At 40.3% G+C, this 18,047-nt stretch overlaps 2 protein-coding genes across 8 annotated transcripts in view; both read left to right on the forward strand.

Annotated features, from left to right (window-relative positions):
- Nucleotides 1-18,047, forward strand: part of HOXB3 (homeobox B3) — a 58,289-nt gene that overhangs the window by 26,563 nt on the left and 13,679 nt on the right. For 6 of the 7 annotated variants that reach the window (XM_054014127.1, XM_054014135.1, XM_054014129.1 and 3 more), the window contains exon 2: nt 5,888-6,113. The gene's annotated coding sequence lies outside the window, so the exon portion shown is untranslated. Of the gene's footprint in view, nt 1-4,783; nt 4,814-5,887; nt 6,114-18,047 lie in introns of those variants that run through there. The other variant, XM_054014133.1, reaches the window with a different exon arrangement.
- HOXB4 (homeobox B4) lies at nt 1,848-4,752 on the forward strand. The gene is made up of 2 exons (XM_054014137.1): nt 1,848-2,358; nt 3,050-4,752. Exons 1-2 carry the CDS (start codon nt 1,935-1,937, stop codon nt 3,361-3,363), a joined length of 738 nt encoding a protein of 245 aa, XP_053870112.1. The 5' UTR covers nt 1,848-1,934; the 3' UTR covers nt 3,364-4,752.

An 18,047-nucleotide genomic window follows, 5' to 3' on the forward strand; every position in this document is an offset into this window, starting at 1 on the left:
ATGAAGGTTCATTAGCTAGACAGTATGAATATTTTATTACTTTCGGAAATGAAACTCCTTTGATCTTTTTCTCGGGTTATAAAAAGAATTGCCTGTCATAAAAAAAAAAGAAGATCATCCCATCTGCCTTTATATTCTGTATTTATTTTCATCTGTTTCTCTTTCCCCACCCCCACCCCGTAATTTACTTTTATAACAAAACAACTTTGGATGACCTTCAGAAACTCAAAAAAAAAAATTTCTGAAATGCTTGTCTCTGTGGATCAGTGGATGATATTGAAACGACCACATTTGGAGTGAAAATTAACGATTACATTTAAATTTGAAATGAATGATAATTTGGGACTCTACTTATGCTTTTAGATATAGTCGAGGATTATTTTTTGGAACATAATGCTAAACTAATGTTCAGTGTATCAATGAATAGGTAGGAACGTACTGTATTACTTTTATAGCCGAACCATTACTCGCTCTGTATTTCGAATGGGTGAATTTCATTATTTGTTTTTCCTCTGGAAAGTGGAAATTTTAACCATATTTATTCATAGATGAATTCTTTTAGTAGCAAAGCTCTTGTATGAAAAATAATAACACTAATAATAAATTAAATCGAAGAGAATTATTACAGTTAAGTGAAGTTAGAAGATTTCTGACCAAGAAAGATGCATCTGTCTTCTATATGTACCCTGTAGATCCGAATTTGTGTAAAGGAAATTGTGTCACAAATTCGTATCTAGGGGAATATGTAGTTGACACAAACACTACAGTCATTCTCCCCGAAGAAAAAAAAAACCTAAATAAAAGGATGAAAAGAAGCCTTGGCCAGAAGATCGTTTTTATAACCGAAAAGACATATTTGGGTATTTACCTAAACTCCCAACTCTAGTACTCCTGTGGTAAACTTCATCACCTTGTTCTAATAAACATCTGAGCTGCAATGGGTGTCAGAAGTATTACGTCACTGAATGCAGGCGGAAAAACGCTGGTGCTTTAAACTGTATAATTGCTTAAATTACACTAGGTATAAATAATCCAGCCAAACGCTGCCCTGTTTCCTGATTTTTATGACGGGATTATTAGGTGCTTCGATTTTAAACACCCGTCCAAATGTTGCTTTTTTAATCATGTTTATTACAATGGGGGAGAAGGGAACAGCACTGAGACTAGTTAATTTTATCTTTAATTGTCCATAAAGCCCTTTATTTCGTGTTCAGAGGAAGGGCTGTCCCTTCCACCCATGGCTGGAAAATGGTCAATCGAATACCGAAGCTAAATGTGATTTAGGAGCCTCGGTACCCCGAATTAGCTGATGAATTTTCTATCGATCCAAAACAAGCCCTATTTATCTCTGCCAGTATCTCAGCGCAGAGTCGCTGCTCAAACCGCTTCATATCACCTACATTAAGAACGAAATTTAAACACCAGCCAGAGGGATCTCAATGTATCATCTGCCAGGGCATTCATTTTGATCCGGAGCGGACTTCCCTCCCTCCCCCTCAAATTACTGAAAATAATCTTTCCCCCCCCCTGTAACACACAACTAAGCCAAGACACACCTACTGAAGGGAGTGGGGATTTGTTATCACGAGGGGTTAAGTGGTGACATTAGGGGTTTAGAACTCGAGATGCTAATCTGGGTAAGTAGCCTTGTGCAGGAGCACGAAATTTCACCCTGGCTGAAAATATGTAAATATTGGTGGTTTAAAAAAAAAAAATCCTACAGGAGTAAGAATGCCCCTGTGTGAGGATATTTCCTTATCCGGGAATCGCAGGGAACCTCGCCATTGGCCGCCGGTGTCACATGGATTCCTAACTTTGTTCACTTGACAGTCTGTAGGAGGGTTTTACGAAACAGGAAAACGAGTAGGGGGGGATAGGAATAAATTTTAGTATTTTTTTTTGTGTGTGTGTGTGTGTGCAAATCAAAGAAATTAATGGCCATGAGTTCGTTTTTGATCAACTCCAACTATGTGGATCCCAAGTTCCCACCCTGCGAAGAATATTCTCAGAATGATTACCTTCCCAATCACTCTCCGGGATATTACAGCAGCCAGAGGCGAGAGACCACTTTCCAACATGAGGCGATGTACCAGCCACGGTCAGCCTGCAACGAGCCGCCCTACCCAGCTTGTCAGGGCTCCGGCCACCAGCCAGCGGTGCTCTCCCCCAGGGATCATGTTCATCCTTCTGCCGGACTTCAGAGCCACCTCTCCGAGCCAAATCACCACTGTGAGTCGGTCACCCCCAGCCCTCCTCCGCCCTCCTGTAGCCAAAACTCTATGAACCAAAGCCCATCTAATTCTTCTTGCAAAGAGCCAGTAGTTTATCCCTGGATGAAAAAAGTCCATGTAAGCACGGGTAAGTGAACTAAAGTGGCTTTTGCTTTATACTAACTAGCACCTCAAAGTCTTGTGGAAAGCCTATTGCACCAGTTGTAAAATAACCATTCGTGGAGATTTACGATCGCCTGTTTGCAGAGCAGTATAATTACATCCTCCATAAATTTTTATGGCTCTACTTGGCCAAGTGCCTTTGAAGTCTCTGTTACCATCCTCCTCCAATTTCTTGCAGGCTACTTTTTTATGGCTGTTGAATCTTCATAAGTTACGTTTTATGTTTTTGTAATTTGTATTTAAGTGATGGGTTGAGTAAACTTTTACTATTTTTCCTCTCACTTTTTTTTGACGTGTTATTGAAAAGAGAGGGTGTATGAATGGGGGAGAGGGGATTTTATGGATTTTAAGGAGCATAGATGGTGTGTATATATAAACTATAATTGCACCATCTATGTTATCAAGGAGAGTATGTTGTAAAATATGTCTAGGGAAGTTTAAAACACATCTAGACATGGATGTACGTCGTGCAATCAGGCTGGAGTGAGGGGGTTGGAGATGGGTTAAGTGTATATTTCTGGAAGATCGGGGTGCATCTTTCTGCTTCGAGTAGTCTCCCAGCAAAACAGTGTGTGACACTTAACAAAATTTAAAGGGGCAGCTCAGTAATTCTTTTTTTTCTCTTCTCCCCCACTCCCTCCTTTGTGTTTGTTCAGTAAACCCCAGTTGCACAGGAGGGGAACCGAAGCGCTCCCGGACAGCGTATACCAGGCAGCAAGTCCTGGAACTGGAGAAAGAATTCCACTATAATCGCTATCTCACGCGGAGGCGCAGAGTAGAAATTGCCCATTCTCTTTGCCTGTCCGAGCGCCAGATCAAAATATGGTTCCAGAACAGGAGGATGAAATGGAAAAAAGATAATAAATTACCAAATACCAAGATCAGGTCTAATTCTTCCAACGCTTCTGCAAGCCTGCAGATACAAGGAGGTTCTCAGAACCGAGCCAATGTACCAGCCACCGGCCTATAATTGTTTCGTGTGTGTGTGTGTGTGTGTGTGTATGTGTGTGTGTGTGTGTGTGTGTAGGAGACACATGATAATTTTTTTATGTTCCCAGGGGCGTAACGGGGGCATACTCTTTATTTATAAAGGAGGGAAACTCAGCTACAAAACAAACAAACAAACAACAGAGATGTGCTTTTGTGCTCTCTCCCATTAAAAGAAGGCTGTAGATAGTAGTTTTCAAATTTGGCTAAGATGAATCCTTGTTTCATCTTTAATCACGCCAAACTCTGCCCCATTTGTCATGTTTACTCTCCCGTACAAAGGATGGACCTTATGCTTGCGATTACCTCGACAACCAGTGTTCACTTTAATAAATGAGGCACAGTTTCTTCGAGAGAAACTGAATTTTCTTTTCTTTTCTTTTGCTTCCTACCAGCCACAAAGCGAAAGTTTCTATTCAGATCCCCAAGGGCACAGCAGTTCTGGCAACTGTAACACAGCCCTATAGACCAAAAACAAACAAACAACAACGACCCCTACTCCATGCGGTATGAGGAACGGGGGGCCAGAATAGATGTTGAGTATTGTAATGATCAGGGTCATACAGATGGAGAAAGAAGAGACTGGCACAATTTAAAACAAACCGAGTGAAATCTGGGGTGGGGGGTTGGGAAGGAGACCAACATAATGAAGACTTCTGTAAGAAACCCCCTGCCATTTTTGAGTCCAGCAGGTTAATTACCTCACTTGAAAATCTGGAGGGGGGGGGCAACGTATTTAGTTTAGAAACTTGATGATCAAATAATGCCACCTGAATTTAAACCTTCGTCAAAGGCGGTGTGGGGAGGGAGGGTTCTTTGCTTCTCCACTAAGATTCAGTCCATTTTTGTACTGAGCATATGAATAAAAAATGGAAGGTGGGGATCCCCTTCTTTCTTGATGGAAAAGGGGTTATGAACTTCGTACAGATTTTTTTTCCTTTCCATGTTCTATAGTACTTGACATTCCGAGCTGATGTGATTTCAAAGAACTTTTGGGATCTTGGGTCCCCCTTCCAGTTGTTCATTTGAATTACCTCCTATTGTTCTTTGTGATATTCATGATAACTTGTACATAGCCGAATTAAAGCGACTAGAAATAAAAGTTTCGTTGTGACTATCAACCGTGTGTGTTTAAAAAAATAAGTGTTTTTTTAATTGAAAATGTGTTAGTTTTATAAGGATTTCTGTCAATTACACCTCGCTAATGAAAACAAAATATGTTTGACTATAGGATATCTCAGCCTTAAGTACTGCTCAGCCTTACATATTGTGATTTATTTATTCTAAGCACATATTAATATGGTTGCATGATATGTTCACAAACTGGTTTCAGCAGTGTTGGTCATTAAAGCGCTACATTGTATTAAGGAATTAAAACAGCAGTGTATTCCTCAGGAGAGGCTACTTCATTTTAAAAAATCTCCTTCTCCAAGGTATTTAATGCATTAATGAGTATAATTTTTGCACAGATGTTTCTCGGTGTTTGCAGGTTTTCTGTGTATTTTTATATTACAAAGGAGCTGGCTACTGTCATAGCTCAAACCCTGACAAGCAAATAGATAATCAAGAAGACAAATGGCTTCTTTTGTGAGCCACAGCTCTTGTATTAATTTTCATTTTCTTGCTCATAGAAAGTATCGAAAATACTGTTCAGGGCGAAATAACATTCCAGTTCTAAGTTACAATTTTTTTTAAAGGGGGTGGGGTTGGGGGAAGGAGGCCTCTAGACCATACAAAGAAAATCATAATGTTCTGAATCATTCCCTATACGAAAATGGTTTTCGCTTATTTATGAGATTTTATTAATTTCTCTAAGTAATGATTAAAATACCCCACAACATTATTAAGAACAAAGACTTGGCTTGGAACATTTAAAGTGGAAGAATGGCTATTTGTGTTCTTAGGGTACTTAGCAATTTAACTCAGACCTGGCAAATAAACTGCGTTCAAAACTTGTCCCTTCCTCCCCCACCTCAATAAATCGTCCATTACGTCTTTTATTCTATTGACTTTGTAACAGTTTGTAAGAAATATTTATATGGTCATGTGATACAGAGCCGCTACACGTCTTGTGTTGGAAAAATGGAGTTGTGTATGTATTTGATTAACTTTTGCCCCTTTAAAGGCAAAAAGAGCAAACCTTCAGAGTTTTTATTCCGACGAGGGGTGGTGGGGACTGCATTTATTTTGATGGCTGATTTTTTCCCCCTTTGATCTGCTTCCTATGTAAAGGCGATGCAATTTTCAGATAGAAGCTATGCTCTTAAGGGTACCAAAACAGTTCTTAAAAAGCATATGCTGTTAGGAATGCAACTTCTATAGAACAAAATCAAAGCTGGAAAGTATGAATAGAATTGAAGGGGGAGAAAAGAAGATTTCTATAGGACCTAAAAGTTCACAGCCATTATAAGCAGACAGAAGCCAAGAAAAATGCGAGAATTATACAGAAAATCATTAATCACTTCTTTTCTTTAAATACTTATCCTTTCCCCATTGTTATTCAACAGCAAATCTCCGCAGACCGTCTGTTGGGAAAAAAGTACCCGGAGTCCTACAAAAATCTTCAAGGGGAATAATAACAATAAAAAAATCTGGATCATAAAGTTGAAAACTTTTTTTTTTTTTTTTTGGAAAACAAAACGAAACAAACAACAACTCTCACTTGGGAAGAATCCACTCAAACCATGAATACCGTCTATGGGGCGTTGGAAAAAGGATGTGGGAATGCACAAGGTAAAAGAACCGACTGCTTGACATGCATTTTTGATCGTTTTATTGCCTCTTTTCAAGAGTAAGTTTTTTTGAGGGGGGGGCATGAATCTTTTACGGGATTTTCCTCGGTTTCCTCATTTTATTTTGTCTAAGGGGGAGAGAGAAAAGAAAGATATCAAACAGATTACATATAAAGGGGATGGCTAAAAACCCGTATTTTTCCATTTTATGGTGTGAATCCTATACAGCTTGGCTTTGCTAGGATAACTCTTCTATCTAATGGAATACAGAGGAAAAGCGGATAGCTAAGAAATTAGCCTTTTTGTGACCAAGGCAGTTTTGCTCTTTCAAATTATATTCCTCCATGTTCTATTTTGCCTTCTTGAAGCGTTGAAACCTAAGTTAAAAGGCTTTGTACAAACGTCACGTGTGACTATGGCAAGATCAATCTGCTAGATGATTTCTTTTTTAGTGTGTCAGATGTTCCTTTGAGGAATAACAGTGTTCGACTCCTTTAGCCAAATCAGACTTTGGGGTTTCTCGTTTCTGGTTAGAAGAGTTGTTTTGTGGAAAGTGTTGGCCTTTATAGACTGTGTTTGGGTGAGCCGGGCTTGTCTGATTGCTGTACGTTTCAAGACTTTCTGCATTTTACTGGGGAGACTGAATTGAAAGGCAAAATAAACAAATAAATTGAGGCAAAATTCTGAGCTGCCGAGCACAGATCGCGTATAGGGTTCACCCAGAGGACACGTTTTCTAACCGATTAGCTGAGTATTATAGCCAAGGACTGACCTCTCAAACCCCTTGACCTTTCCAAGACTGGACATTGTGCTGTGTAACATTTCCAGCGTCGAACTGGACAGGGCTAAGGCAAACTTTGCACCTCCGGAAAGAATCTTTTAAACCACTCGTGTTCATGGTTGTTTCTTAATGTTGCCATTGCTGGGCCATCGCGGGGAATGCAGATGAAAGGCGTCCCAGGACGATCGGATTCTGTGTGTGTGTGTTTGGTTGGCTTTTAGTGTCTTAGTCATTCTATATTCAAATCTGGTCACGATGCATTGTTTATCTTCTTGGCTTTGGGTTTCAACTCAAAGCACCGAGGGTCTCCAGTGTAACAGACAAAGGGCAGCTGATTTTTTAGAGTCGGGAAGCTTGCGATCAGTGCAAGGGGAAAGATCTTTGGGCTGGCTCGGCCACTTGGGTTTGTTTTGTTTTGTTACCTCTCAGGAGGGCTTTCAAAAAAGGACCCCTACACTACCCCAGCCAAACGCCTCTCACTTTTCCCTCAAACCTCAGCTATCTTCTCCTTTCCAGAAAATCCTTTGTTTCGAAGGGTCTCCTCTCCCCCCCGCCCTTGCTCCTAGCCCACAACACTCTCAAAAGCCCTTCACAGCTCGTCTGTATCTGCTAAAGGGGTGTGATATTTGCTTTTGCAGCCAAGGATTTCTTTTTGATGGTGGTGGTTGGGAGGGGAGGGGGGGCTACAGGAGGGCAGGCGGTAAGGGTGTTTATCGGTGCGTGTTGTTGAAGCCACCTCGCTCCTTTTAAAATTGTGGCCTTCTCCTGGATCTCGCGACGGCCCTTAGTCCTGGTAGCGACCAACACTTATATTGACACGGCGTTTACACAGCCACTCCGGGGGTATGAGACATTCTAAACGGCGAAGGATGAACCATTCCTTTTGGAGTGACGTGCTCCGTCAGACATTTGGTAGCCGTCTCCCGACCTCGCTGTATTAAAGCCAGAGACCCAGTCATAGAGAGCCCGGGTGTCTTTTGGAGTCTCCGTTTAGATGTCTATATGACACCTGATGTCTCCAAGCACCTTTAAAGAAGTGAGGTTCTTACCCACGAAAGCTTATGCTCCCAACACTTCTGTTGGTCTTAAAGGTGCCACAAGACTCTCTGTTGCTTTTTACAGATTCAGACTAACACGGCTACCCCTCTGATACCTGATGTCTCGAGTCATCGCTCGGAGATTTTTACTCCTCCGACCTAGTTCCTGATGGAAGAATGTAAATATTTTTAATCAGCATGAGTCTGAAAGGTGTCTCCTTGGGACATGCCCTTTCTGTCCCATGCACTTCTTTGTTCGCTTCGCCTGCGTCCTGAAACCGAAGCCGGACCAAAAGTGTATTGCATCAAACCAACTGGAATAGCTTGTCTAATTGCCACTACGATCTGAGATTTATTTATTTGGAAGCCAGAGCAATATATATATATATCTAACGCGCGAGATTGTCTCTGTATAATATAAAAATACTTTCAAACACACACCCGGAATATTTCTATATTATAGGTGTATCGACACCTTGTTGCCGTGTTCGGTTTCCTTCAAATGCTCCTCTCTGAGTGAGGATCTCGCTGGGGAGAACAGTTTGGGAGTTTCTCAGCGTGAACACCTTCCCCCTGACAGATTTATGATCTCCAATAAAAACGGCGTGTTTAAATTCGTAAATCAATCTCCCCTTCTCACTATATAAACGTTCATTTTATCTCTCCAAAGAAAGCCGCTTTGATGATCGCCCCTCGGAGGCGGAGGGTGCTGTTGATGGCCGCAGTTTCCATTCTTTGAACTTTCAGCGAAAGTTGCTCTTCTTTAAAAAAAAAAATGCCACCGGATTTTTTTCTTTTTCGTTTGCTTATTTTGGGGCGGCGGGGAGGGAGGGGGAGAGGTTGACAAGCAAAATTCGGATACGGGACAGTGTGCTTTTTCAAACAAGGGCTTTACTGAAGGAAAATGTGTGGCTTTTCCATGTACCCCCTCCTATTCTGATAATGTCCCAACTTGAAAAATCATCTAGTTCAACGGATAAAGGAAGTTTGCTTTATTAGGTAACAGCTCCTCTATCACCACACAAGGTCACAGAAAGGATTTTTAAAAAAAAACCCTGAATAAATTCACTTTTCATTTTCTGAGTTACCCCCTCTCGGTATTATACCTTCACCCAGAATTTTTAGCCGAAGGTTTTATTATTATTATTTTTTAAGCAATTTCGCACAATAAGGTCTGTGCTTTGAAAACAAGTATACTTTCTCGGGCAATTGGCTTCAGTATTCATTTCCCCAAGCTTTAAACGGCCCTTTCCTCTGTCACAGCCCCTTCAAAATGTTGCCTGGATTGAACGTTGGGTCTGAATGTTCTAACCTTTTATTAATCAGGTTTAAAAATGTGCTCTTTCAGGTAGCTGCTTTCCTAGAGAGTGGATTATTATTAAACTCCGGACAACTCTCGCTAAACATCCATGCTTATCTTTATTTTATCTATGTTTATAGGTATTCCGAGGCTTGCAAAAATAGAGCTTTTCTATTCAAACGCATTCCACCTGGTTTGTTACTAGAGGTCTCACACCGTCCTATTGTTTGATCTTCGGTGGCTCCTTATGCATTGTATCCGTTCTATTGTTTGAGGACGTGAGACAGTCATCCTTAGCACCTGAAAAATAAGGATGCGGCACACCTACGCTAGATTTGTAAAAAAAAAAAAACTCTTAGATTCCTTGTAGGGCTGAAAGGAAACCAGTGCCATGGCTAAGTCTGTACATGCGTGTGCCTGTGTTTATGTAAACATATGTAAGTATGTTGATACATACAGACGTGTGCACATTGTTGTGTGTCAGTGAGGCATTTGCCTACTTGGTATTTGTTCCACAGGCAGCTCCTTGTACATTCACTATAAGCAGCTTCCTTTGTTGGCCAGCCTTTCGCAGGAGTCCGTTTTGGGGCATCTCAGCTCAGAGCCAAAAAGGACTTCATAAATGCAATAAAGATTCACAAAACAATAACAGCAGAAGCCACACGCTCTGGCCCTGTATCCTAATGGGAAATTCTTTTTTTTTTTTAATCTGAATCCATGAGCATAAATATTGTCAGAGGGCTTTGGAGCCTAAAACAGTTGTTCTACTCAGGGGAAGGCTGTAATAAAATGTCAGGGAGAAAAGCATTATGTGTCTAGCAGGGCAAAGAGGCATCAGGGTTTGGGGAAAGTGTTTAAATATTCTAAACTTCGAGGGGAGTGGGGGTGGACACCCTAACGTTGCGTCCTTTAACAGACGTATGTATATTACAGTATAGTGTGCTGTGCATACACTCATCCCACGTTCACACGCCTCTGTAAGTATGCATATGTGTTTATAGAAATAAGTAGGTAGCCAGAGTATCTCTGTAGATCTAGAATGTTACATTCAATTCTAAACTTATTTTTTTTGGGGGGGTGGGGGGGAACACTGTTCCAGTGGAAGGTCACAGTGGTCCTTTGAGTATGAAACTGAGAGACCCCCTTCCCCCCTTCCAGATCACGTGATTCATTAAATAATTAATGCAGAGGTTGCAGAATAGATATGTATTCGTCAGGAACATCGCAGACATGGTCTCCTTGTGTCTGACGTGAAATTCAACTGTCCTTTAAAAAACAAGCCTATAGCAGAGGGGGGGAAAAGAGAGAGAGGGAGAGAAAGGGAGAGAGAGGGAGAGAGAGAGAGAGAGAAAAGTCTGCAATAAAACAATTCTCAGGAAGAAAGAAGCCACGCCGAGGGTTGGATTGTTGTGAGTAGCAGGGTCTTCCCAATTCCTAGCGTGTCTATATGTCCATGTAAATTTATTGTTTGTTATTAATGTTATTGTCGTAAAATGTGACAAATAGCCGTCTTCATTTCCTCCCATTTCTCTTCACATGGTGGTATGTGTGTTAATACCCATCGAGGCATTTCATTGATATTTTTAGGAATATTCCCTTCTCTCTCTCTCTCCTCAAAACCTTTCTCTCTCCCTCTCTCTTTTTTAAACCCCCTTTCTTGATTTATTACAATAAGCATGTCAGCAGCAGTGCGGCTGCCATTGTGCGTGTGTGTGTGTGTGTTTGTGAGAGAGTTGTGTTGTTTATGGCGGTGTCCAAGATAAATCATTTCTCAAGTGAAAATGATGTGCAAGCGATGATATTTTAGAGCGAGAATTTCTCTCTGCCCCACTCCCTGGAGTTGATTATTTCAGACGATTTACAATAATAGATCAGCGGCTAATATGAAAGCTCTATAGCTGGGGGTCTTAAATTACAGCATCTGTGATTACCAATTAAGGAGAGATTTGTATAAATTTGGTAAACCGGGAACGCCTCATTGGCATATAAACCTAGTAAAAGACCACGACCTTAATATCAAAATTACAGCTAGGAGTCTTGTATTGAAGCATCACTTTACTAGCTATTCCTCATTTTTCACCATCTTGTCCCCTCTCCCTCTCTAATAAGGACTTTATTGCACTATAAACACAGGTTGTTGAGGTGTGTTTATGTTTGTTTGGGGCTTTTTTATTTATTTGGGGTTGGGTTGGGTTATTTTGTTTGTTTGATTTTTAAGGCTGGATGTGTCCCATTGTATGCCAGCTGATCAGAAAAAAAAATTCAGATAAATAACTAAATTTGAAAATGAAAATCAAATTGCTTCAGGGAGTCAAAATGTACGGCTGCCTCTTAAATAGGGATAGCGTTTGATCATAAGCAAAGAATGAAGTGACTTTGTCAATGGAGGACAGAACAATAGGTGAGCTTCCTTGTCTTCCAAACTAACTACACGGGTTCTAAGGTAATGGATCAGTGTTGTGGGTTTCGTTCCGAAACCTGAGCATTTGACCCATTTATAATTCCCAAAGACTGTTAACAAAAAGGAAGTGAATTCATCCCCAAATAATTCGTTATTCTCTTTATGCAAAGAGGAAATAGTTTGCATCGCTTCCTTGCTGCAAGATCTTGCTATGATGGGTAGGTAGGTAAATAATGTCCTTAGGATAAAAGTTTCAGAAGTTTAGATAACAAAGGGCATTTCGTTAGGAACGAAGAGCCTGATTTCTGTGATTTAGACTGGTGCAAATTAGAAGTAAACCTATCGAGGTCAATGGAGTTACACGGATATAAAACTAGTGTACATGAGAGTAGAAGCTGGCCCTACGTCCTCAAGAAATTAAGATAGGCATAGGCTGCCAACAGATATTCGCTTTTCACTGGCACTTGATATACAGAATATAGATGAAATATAATAAAGTAAATCCCTTTCAACCAATTGAGGCAGCGCGGTAAAGTTAAGACTTTGGGGAGCAGATTATTCTTCTAAAGAGCAGAGTTGATGGGTGAAAGACATAATGTTACCTGTTTAAAAAGCAAAAGTGTACAGAGACCGAGAATTTGCATCCTTGATAGGAAAGGGAAGGTCAGAAGTCAACCACTGAGAATTTCCATTTTAAAACTTGACCAAATAGGTTAAAACCGTGAGTGTTGAAAGGGAAGGAGGAAGCGGGAAATAGCATTTTTAGATGTAACATGCAAGGAGTCAGTAAAACTGACAACAGAGCTGAAGATTAAATGTTCACACCGGATTCTCAAAAGTGAATCCAACCACATTTTCTGCACTCCCTTTAGCCCCCGTGAGCCAAGTTTAACACCATCATGAGGGGTGATATTTAACTCTGTCTGCTAGGGTAAACCTTTGTGTAGTAAAATTAGAGCAACTCAGCGACTTTCATTAAATATTAAGGGAGATCCAGGGACGGTGAATAAGCCAGGAATGCAACATCCTTCTTTGTCAGGCATATATTAATTTAAATCGTTGGCTTCCAATTGATTTTGACCACTTGTTTTTTAGGTTTGAGATCCTGAGCATGAAAAATTAGCCCGCTGAGGAAGGCTCCTGTAGTTACGGAGTTGGAAGGAGCGAAAATATTAATTTCGCTTTCATTAAGGTTATTATTACGGCTCCTTTGCTGTCATTAAAGCTTCAGACAGTGCACCACATATAACTCTATCGTCCAGCCCCATGCATTAGTCGCATAAAACAGAGGGATTAATCAATAGGAGGAGTGTTATTCGGTTCTGGTTCCAGACGCCATTGTGCAAACGTCTCCCTTAAATAAGTCAGATGTCAGGAAGAGCTTCGTTTTCTGCAGGATGTTGAATCGGACAAGGTGGCAAACATGTGTGCTTTTGACACCCTTGGCTATAATGAATCCCATTTTCCCATTCACCTGGCATCATGTACTCTCCAAATCCATTACTGATATCTCTATCTCTAGCCTTTTGATTTAAGGTGGGGGAGGAGGGAAAGATGCCTATTTCAGATAACACCTACATGTCTGCCTTGCCTTTCTAGCTGGTTTCTATTGAAAGGGGAGGTAGCACAGAATTGTGATTTATCTGATGAAAAATTTTTGGCTTGAGATAAACCTAGCTATAGGATCTAATCTTATTGGTAATGCTGCCTCAGATCTTATTGGCTTCTACACTTCAAGTCAAAGACTTAGATTTTTATCAATGAGCTGTTTAAATAAACAAGGCGAAAGTTTCACACTTCTTTCTTTCTTTCTTTCTTTCTCCTACTAGAAATTTGCCACCGTTGTATCAAGCTGATGTTTACTAAGAACGGTTTCATTCTGCCTGGAACCTTCTCAATAAATAGACTCTGTGTTTTTTCTCTCTCTGTCCCTCCGATGGCTACCGATTCTGTAGCATCGGATGACGTAATACAATGAAAAGGGTTTCGTTTCGTCCAGATTTGGGCAACCAAAGGACTTCTCATTGTTCCCTTTGGTTGGTCAAACAATAACAGCCAAAACTCCTCTTACCCACCCATGATCTTTGTAACTCCCTGCCATACCTACCTCATTAAATCACACATATTTTCTCATTTGTGTTCATTATTGGTTTATTTATCGATTAGGTAATATAACTTCGCTGATTAGCTCTCTCCTATGGACTAAAACTATGTGTAGATCGTTCATTTTTATTTATTTATTTATTTATTTAATTTATTTATATATTGCGATATTTCTTTATTAACTCAGTTAAACTGAATACATCAGAAAGCAGCGGGCGGAATATTCTTCCTTGTGTTATAGTTATAAATGATCTGAATAATATTCAAAATACTTGATGAGCTATTGATCTTGTCATTAAAATAGTTCAGGTTATTATTGTTTCGTTCATTTCTTTGCAACAGCCAGTTCTTCTTGCCGACTACCGTTTCAGAAAAGTTTGATCCACCAACATGAAGAATCAATATTTACTTTATCATATACCATCTCCAAAGGAAGCACTTCTCCCCCCATCACACCCACCCTCCCATACATATACACACACCATTCCTTTCCCAGAGAGGCAGCTATTAAGGTGGAAAATATAAGTCCAACAGCACCTTAGTTCATAATTTATTGCAGGCTGTAAAAGAGTGTTATGTAAGATTAAAGAATTATGGAAGGATAGGACTCTTTGAAACTACTATATAAGGAGGCCAGTAGGTAATACAGAACAGGGTAATACCTGCAGTCAATACATAAGCCTGTAGACTCAATAGATGAGGTCTCAATATATGAACAATGTATTTCCAGTATGCAGTATTATAACTCGTATTCCTTATACATTGTCCATTTTCTGTTTAAAAATACGTAAGATTCAGGAATCATTCATGGGTCATACATTTATTCCGGTTGGTCATTTAAAAACAAAAGGATTTAAAAAGAGATTGATATTACATTGTAAATACAAGATGACCATTGTTTGTTAAAATAACTGCCAGCCACACCGATAACAGTAGCCCTGTCAAAGCGAATGAATTATTTTAACAAATCGTATTGTCTAAAGGAAGAAAAAGAAACAACAAACAAACAAACATACAAGCGGGGGGGGGGAATTAATGTCCGAAATAAGTACATGCTATACAGGCCTTAAAAACTGCCGATCACCATAGCGCACTCCAGTGCAACTCAGCTGATACATTTCTGTTTAAAAAGGAATTGGAACGAGATTTATTTCGAGAAAAGACAAAGGGAAAGGAGCCCTTTGCTTTCTGTTAAATAGGCAAAAGGTTGGATATAATGATGGTGTCCTTTGAAGTTCCGGGTGTTTTTTTTGTTTTTTTTTTTTTTGGAGGGGCTAATAACCACATTTCAACACTTGTCTGCGATAAACCAAATCAGGTGCTATTTCAGTAAACCAGAGCCATAAATCAGAAGGGGTTGATTCCTTTTTTGTTTAAAGACAGAGAGGGGTTAAATAAGGAATTTTCATTTCATATTTTGGGTTAAATCCAAGACGTCAGCCCTTATTGGCAGAAGTATCTATAGCGCTCGGAAGAGAAAGCGACCAAAAACCAGGGTTACATTCTCTCCAAGCCCAATTGCACCAATAGGAGTTGCCAGCTCTCAGCCAGCAGTTTCTGAAGGAAGACTCTGGCCAGTCAAGTGGCCAGCTGTGTCATGACATTTTAATAGGCAACTTTTGTCCTTTCCTGAAAATCAACCCAGGCCTTTCCATTCTCAACAGCCGTAACACATCAACATTCAGTGATCCCCAAAAGCCGGATCCAAACCCCACTGAAGTCAATGGATGTTTTCCCATTCCTGTCCACGGGAGTGATTCCATTAGGCCAATAGGACTTCAGTGATGGCAGGCTTAGAATCTTCATGATTTTAAAACAACACAAAACAATCGGTAAGGAGAATTCCCCCCCCCCCCACACACACACTTTGGCAAATCTTACCCTTCTCATCCTTCAGACAGATTTTTGTTCACGCTTCAATTTTAGGTCAGGTTAAAAATAAGTTACAGGATCATGTCCATTGACTCCTATTACTTCGCAGTCTCTGTGATTAAACTCAAAAGTTGACAGGCTAAGTTGCAATTCACAAATATTTAAAAGGATCGCAATGACACATCTCTATTTTTTTAAATGCCGAATGTATTGCTTAACTTTTTGTGTGTCTGTGTGTGTGTGTGTGTATGTCGAGACATATGGAATCAATTTTGAATCTTGACATTGAAGACTAGCCAATTCCTACTGGCCTCTAAAACCAGAATCCATTTGGTTCTCCTCTCTCCGGCACCTCTTGTCACTCAGTATTATGCCCGTCTTGCAACATTTTAAGTCTTTATAAAGAGAAATAGCTTTTCAGGGAAGTGCCAGGGATTTTTTTCCCCCTACAGCGGGGAAAATAAGTACACGACCCGCACTCCCCCACCCCTCCCAGTATCTCTGGGCATCCTGGAAAGGGGTCTGCCTCCTTGCGACACTTAACGCGGTTTTGGAAGGTTTTTCTTCAGTCAAGGCAATTCCGTTCGAAACGAGTGAGTCCAAAAATCAAAGCATCTTTGGGGGGGGAGGGGAGAGGAAGGGAGAGAAATCCGTCCGACAAAGCTGTCAGCAAGATCCACTGGGGTACAATAAAGTAGTTTCTTTTCTTCTCTTTAATTTGCTTGCTTCAGTTCAGATACTTGCAGCAGCCGATTTCCCCCCTTCTCTCCTTCTTCCTGAAGTCCTTGGTGGGCGAACTAACACAGGTAAGAGGTAAAGAGGGGGGGAAAATTGATGCAACTTTGCCTTTCCGTACTCTGTGAATTCCAGCGCTCTGAGATATAATTAATCGCTCCCAAAGCTTTGACAGGTTAGAGACTTCTCCATTGGTCAACGTGAACTATAGCTGACTTTCCCTAGTATCAATTTAAGACTGATCTCTCGGAAACATAGCCAGGGAAGTAAAAGATGAGCAAATATATATATATATAAATTATCTTGCGTGGTTCATACCTAGACGGGATACAGAAGCTTTCTTTAAAGTACGTGTTTCCCAGCTTGGTTTCCCTGGGACACATTTGTTAAAGCATTAGCACCTCTCCGCTGTTTGAAAAAGAAACTACAAACGCTGCTCTGGAAAAGAGGGGTGTTAAACTGAAGAATGTATGTGAGCATGATTTATGGCCCTCAGAAGTTTTGTTTACTTGGAGCAGCTCCTAATTACAAGTCTTTTCCTGGAAGCCCATGTCTTCTAAAAATTCCACTATGCGGATAGTGGATTCCCTCCCCACGCCCCTCAAATTCTGCTTTTATTTGCCAGATGTGATTAACAAACATCTGGTTAGTTTACTTGTTTTTCCCGTTAGCTGACCAATTTATTTTGGTGGGCTGGGTAAGTAGAAGAGGCTTCAGCCTTTTATATAAGAATAGTTAAAATGTTTTCAGACCATGAAAGGAGTTCCCAATCTGTTCGGGGTTTTGGAGAATCCATAATAAAGATTTATTTTTGAAATGTAATTTCTTCAATGACCTCCATTTGAAAAGGAGGGGCGGGAAAAGAAAATGATTCATGTTGGAATATATGACACAATATTTACTAGTGCTGTTTCATCATTCATTCTGGGGCTAGCAGTCGGAAGAATTGGTCTCTTTGTTAAGGTCCGATGTGTATTTTAGGAGGGAGTTGCAACAAAACGAAGTTTATGTGGAAGACAGGAAGACAAATCGGATTAAATTTGAAATTCATTTTTAGAAAAAATGTGCTCCCTGTTCAGTGTGGCTGGTTTTTGTTTGTGTCCTTTTGTACTTTGATAATAACTCAGTTCCTGGGACAATTTGTTAGCTATAAAAATGCCCCCGTACATTGTAAAACCGGAAAAGTTTAGACTCAATGTCTAATATTTCCCGAGGCAAACTCCTGTATATTGGCAGAGAGCTACACAAGCGCCTGATTTTTTGCTGAAAATTGCTTTGCATTAAATTTCCTCAGTTCCAGAATTATCTTTACTCGCCTCCAGCTAAACTTGAAATGTTTTTTGTTTTTTTTTACCAAGCGCGTGGTCTGTTGGCGAATAAAATCTGAGGGGAACCACGAGGCCCTAAATGACTGTAATTTAATTGATTTGATCATAAAGCATCAACTTCATGAAGAACCAAAGTTTTCATTGAAGTAAATTGATATTAATGGCCGGTTTTTTGAAATTCCAACTCTCTCTCTGTAGTTGAAATAGATGTATTGGGGCGACGGTATCTGCTGATTTGGATTTCATTCCCGCCACCACTCTCACGACAAACTCATTACAAATTTGGGGGGGCCTTATTTTTCTTGCTTTTGTAAGGATCAAATCTTAATGAGTCATCGGGGCAATTTTCAGTCACAGAAACACCACCGGTCGGATTAT

Source organism: Malaclemys terrapin, chromosome 25 (genome assembly GCF_027887155.1).
Source record: "Malaclemys terrapin pileata isolate rMalTer1 chromosome 25, rMalTer1.hap1, whole genome shotgun sequence".
Classification (NCBI taxonomy): Eukaryota; Metazoa; Chordata; order Testudines; family Emydidae; genus Malaclemys; species Malaclemys terrapin.

Bases quoted from the DNA above. Each gene is read 5' to 3' on its own strand.
- HOXB4 (XM_054014137.1), top strand. From the start codon at position 1,935: ATGGCCATGAGTTCGTTTTTGATCAACTCCAACTATGTGGATCCCAAG. The intron at 2,359-3,049 runs GTAAGTGAACTA...GTGTTTGTTCAG, and splicing joins AAAAGTCCATGTAAGCACGG to TAAACCCCAGTTGCACAGGA.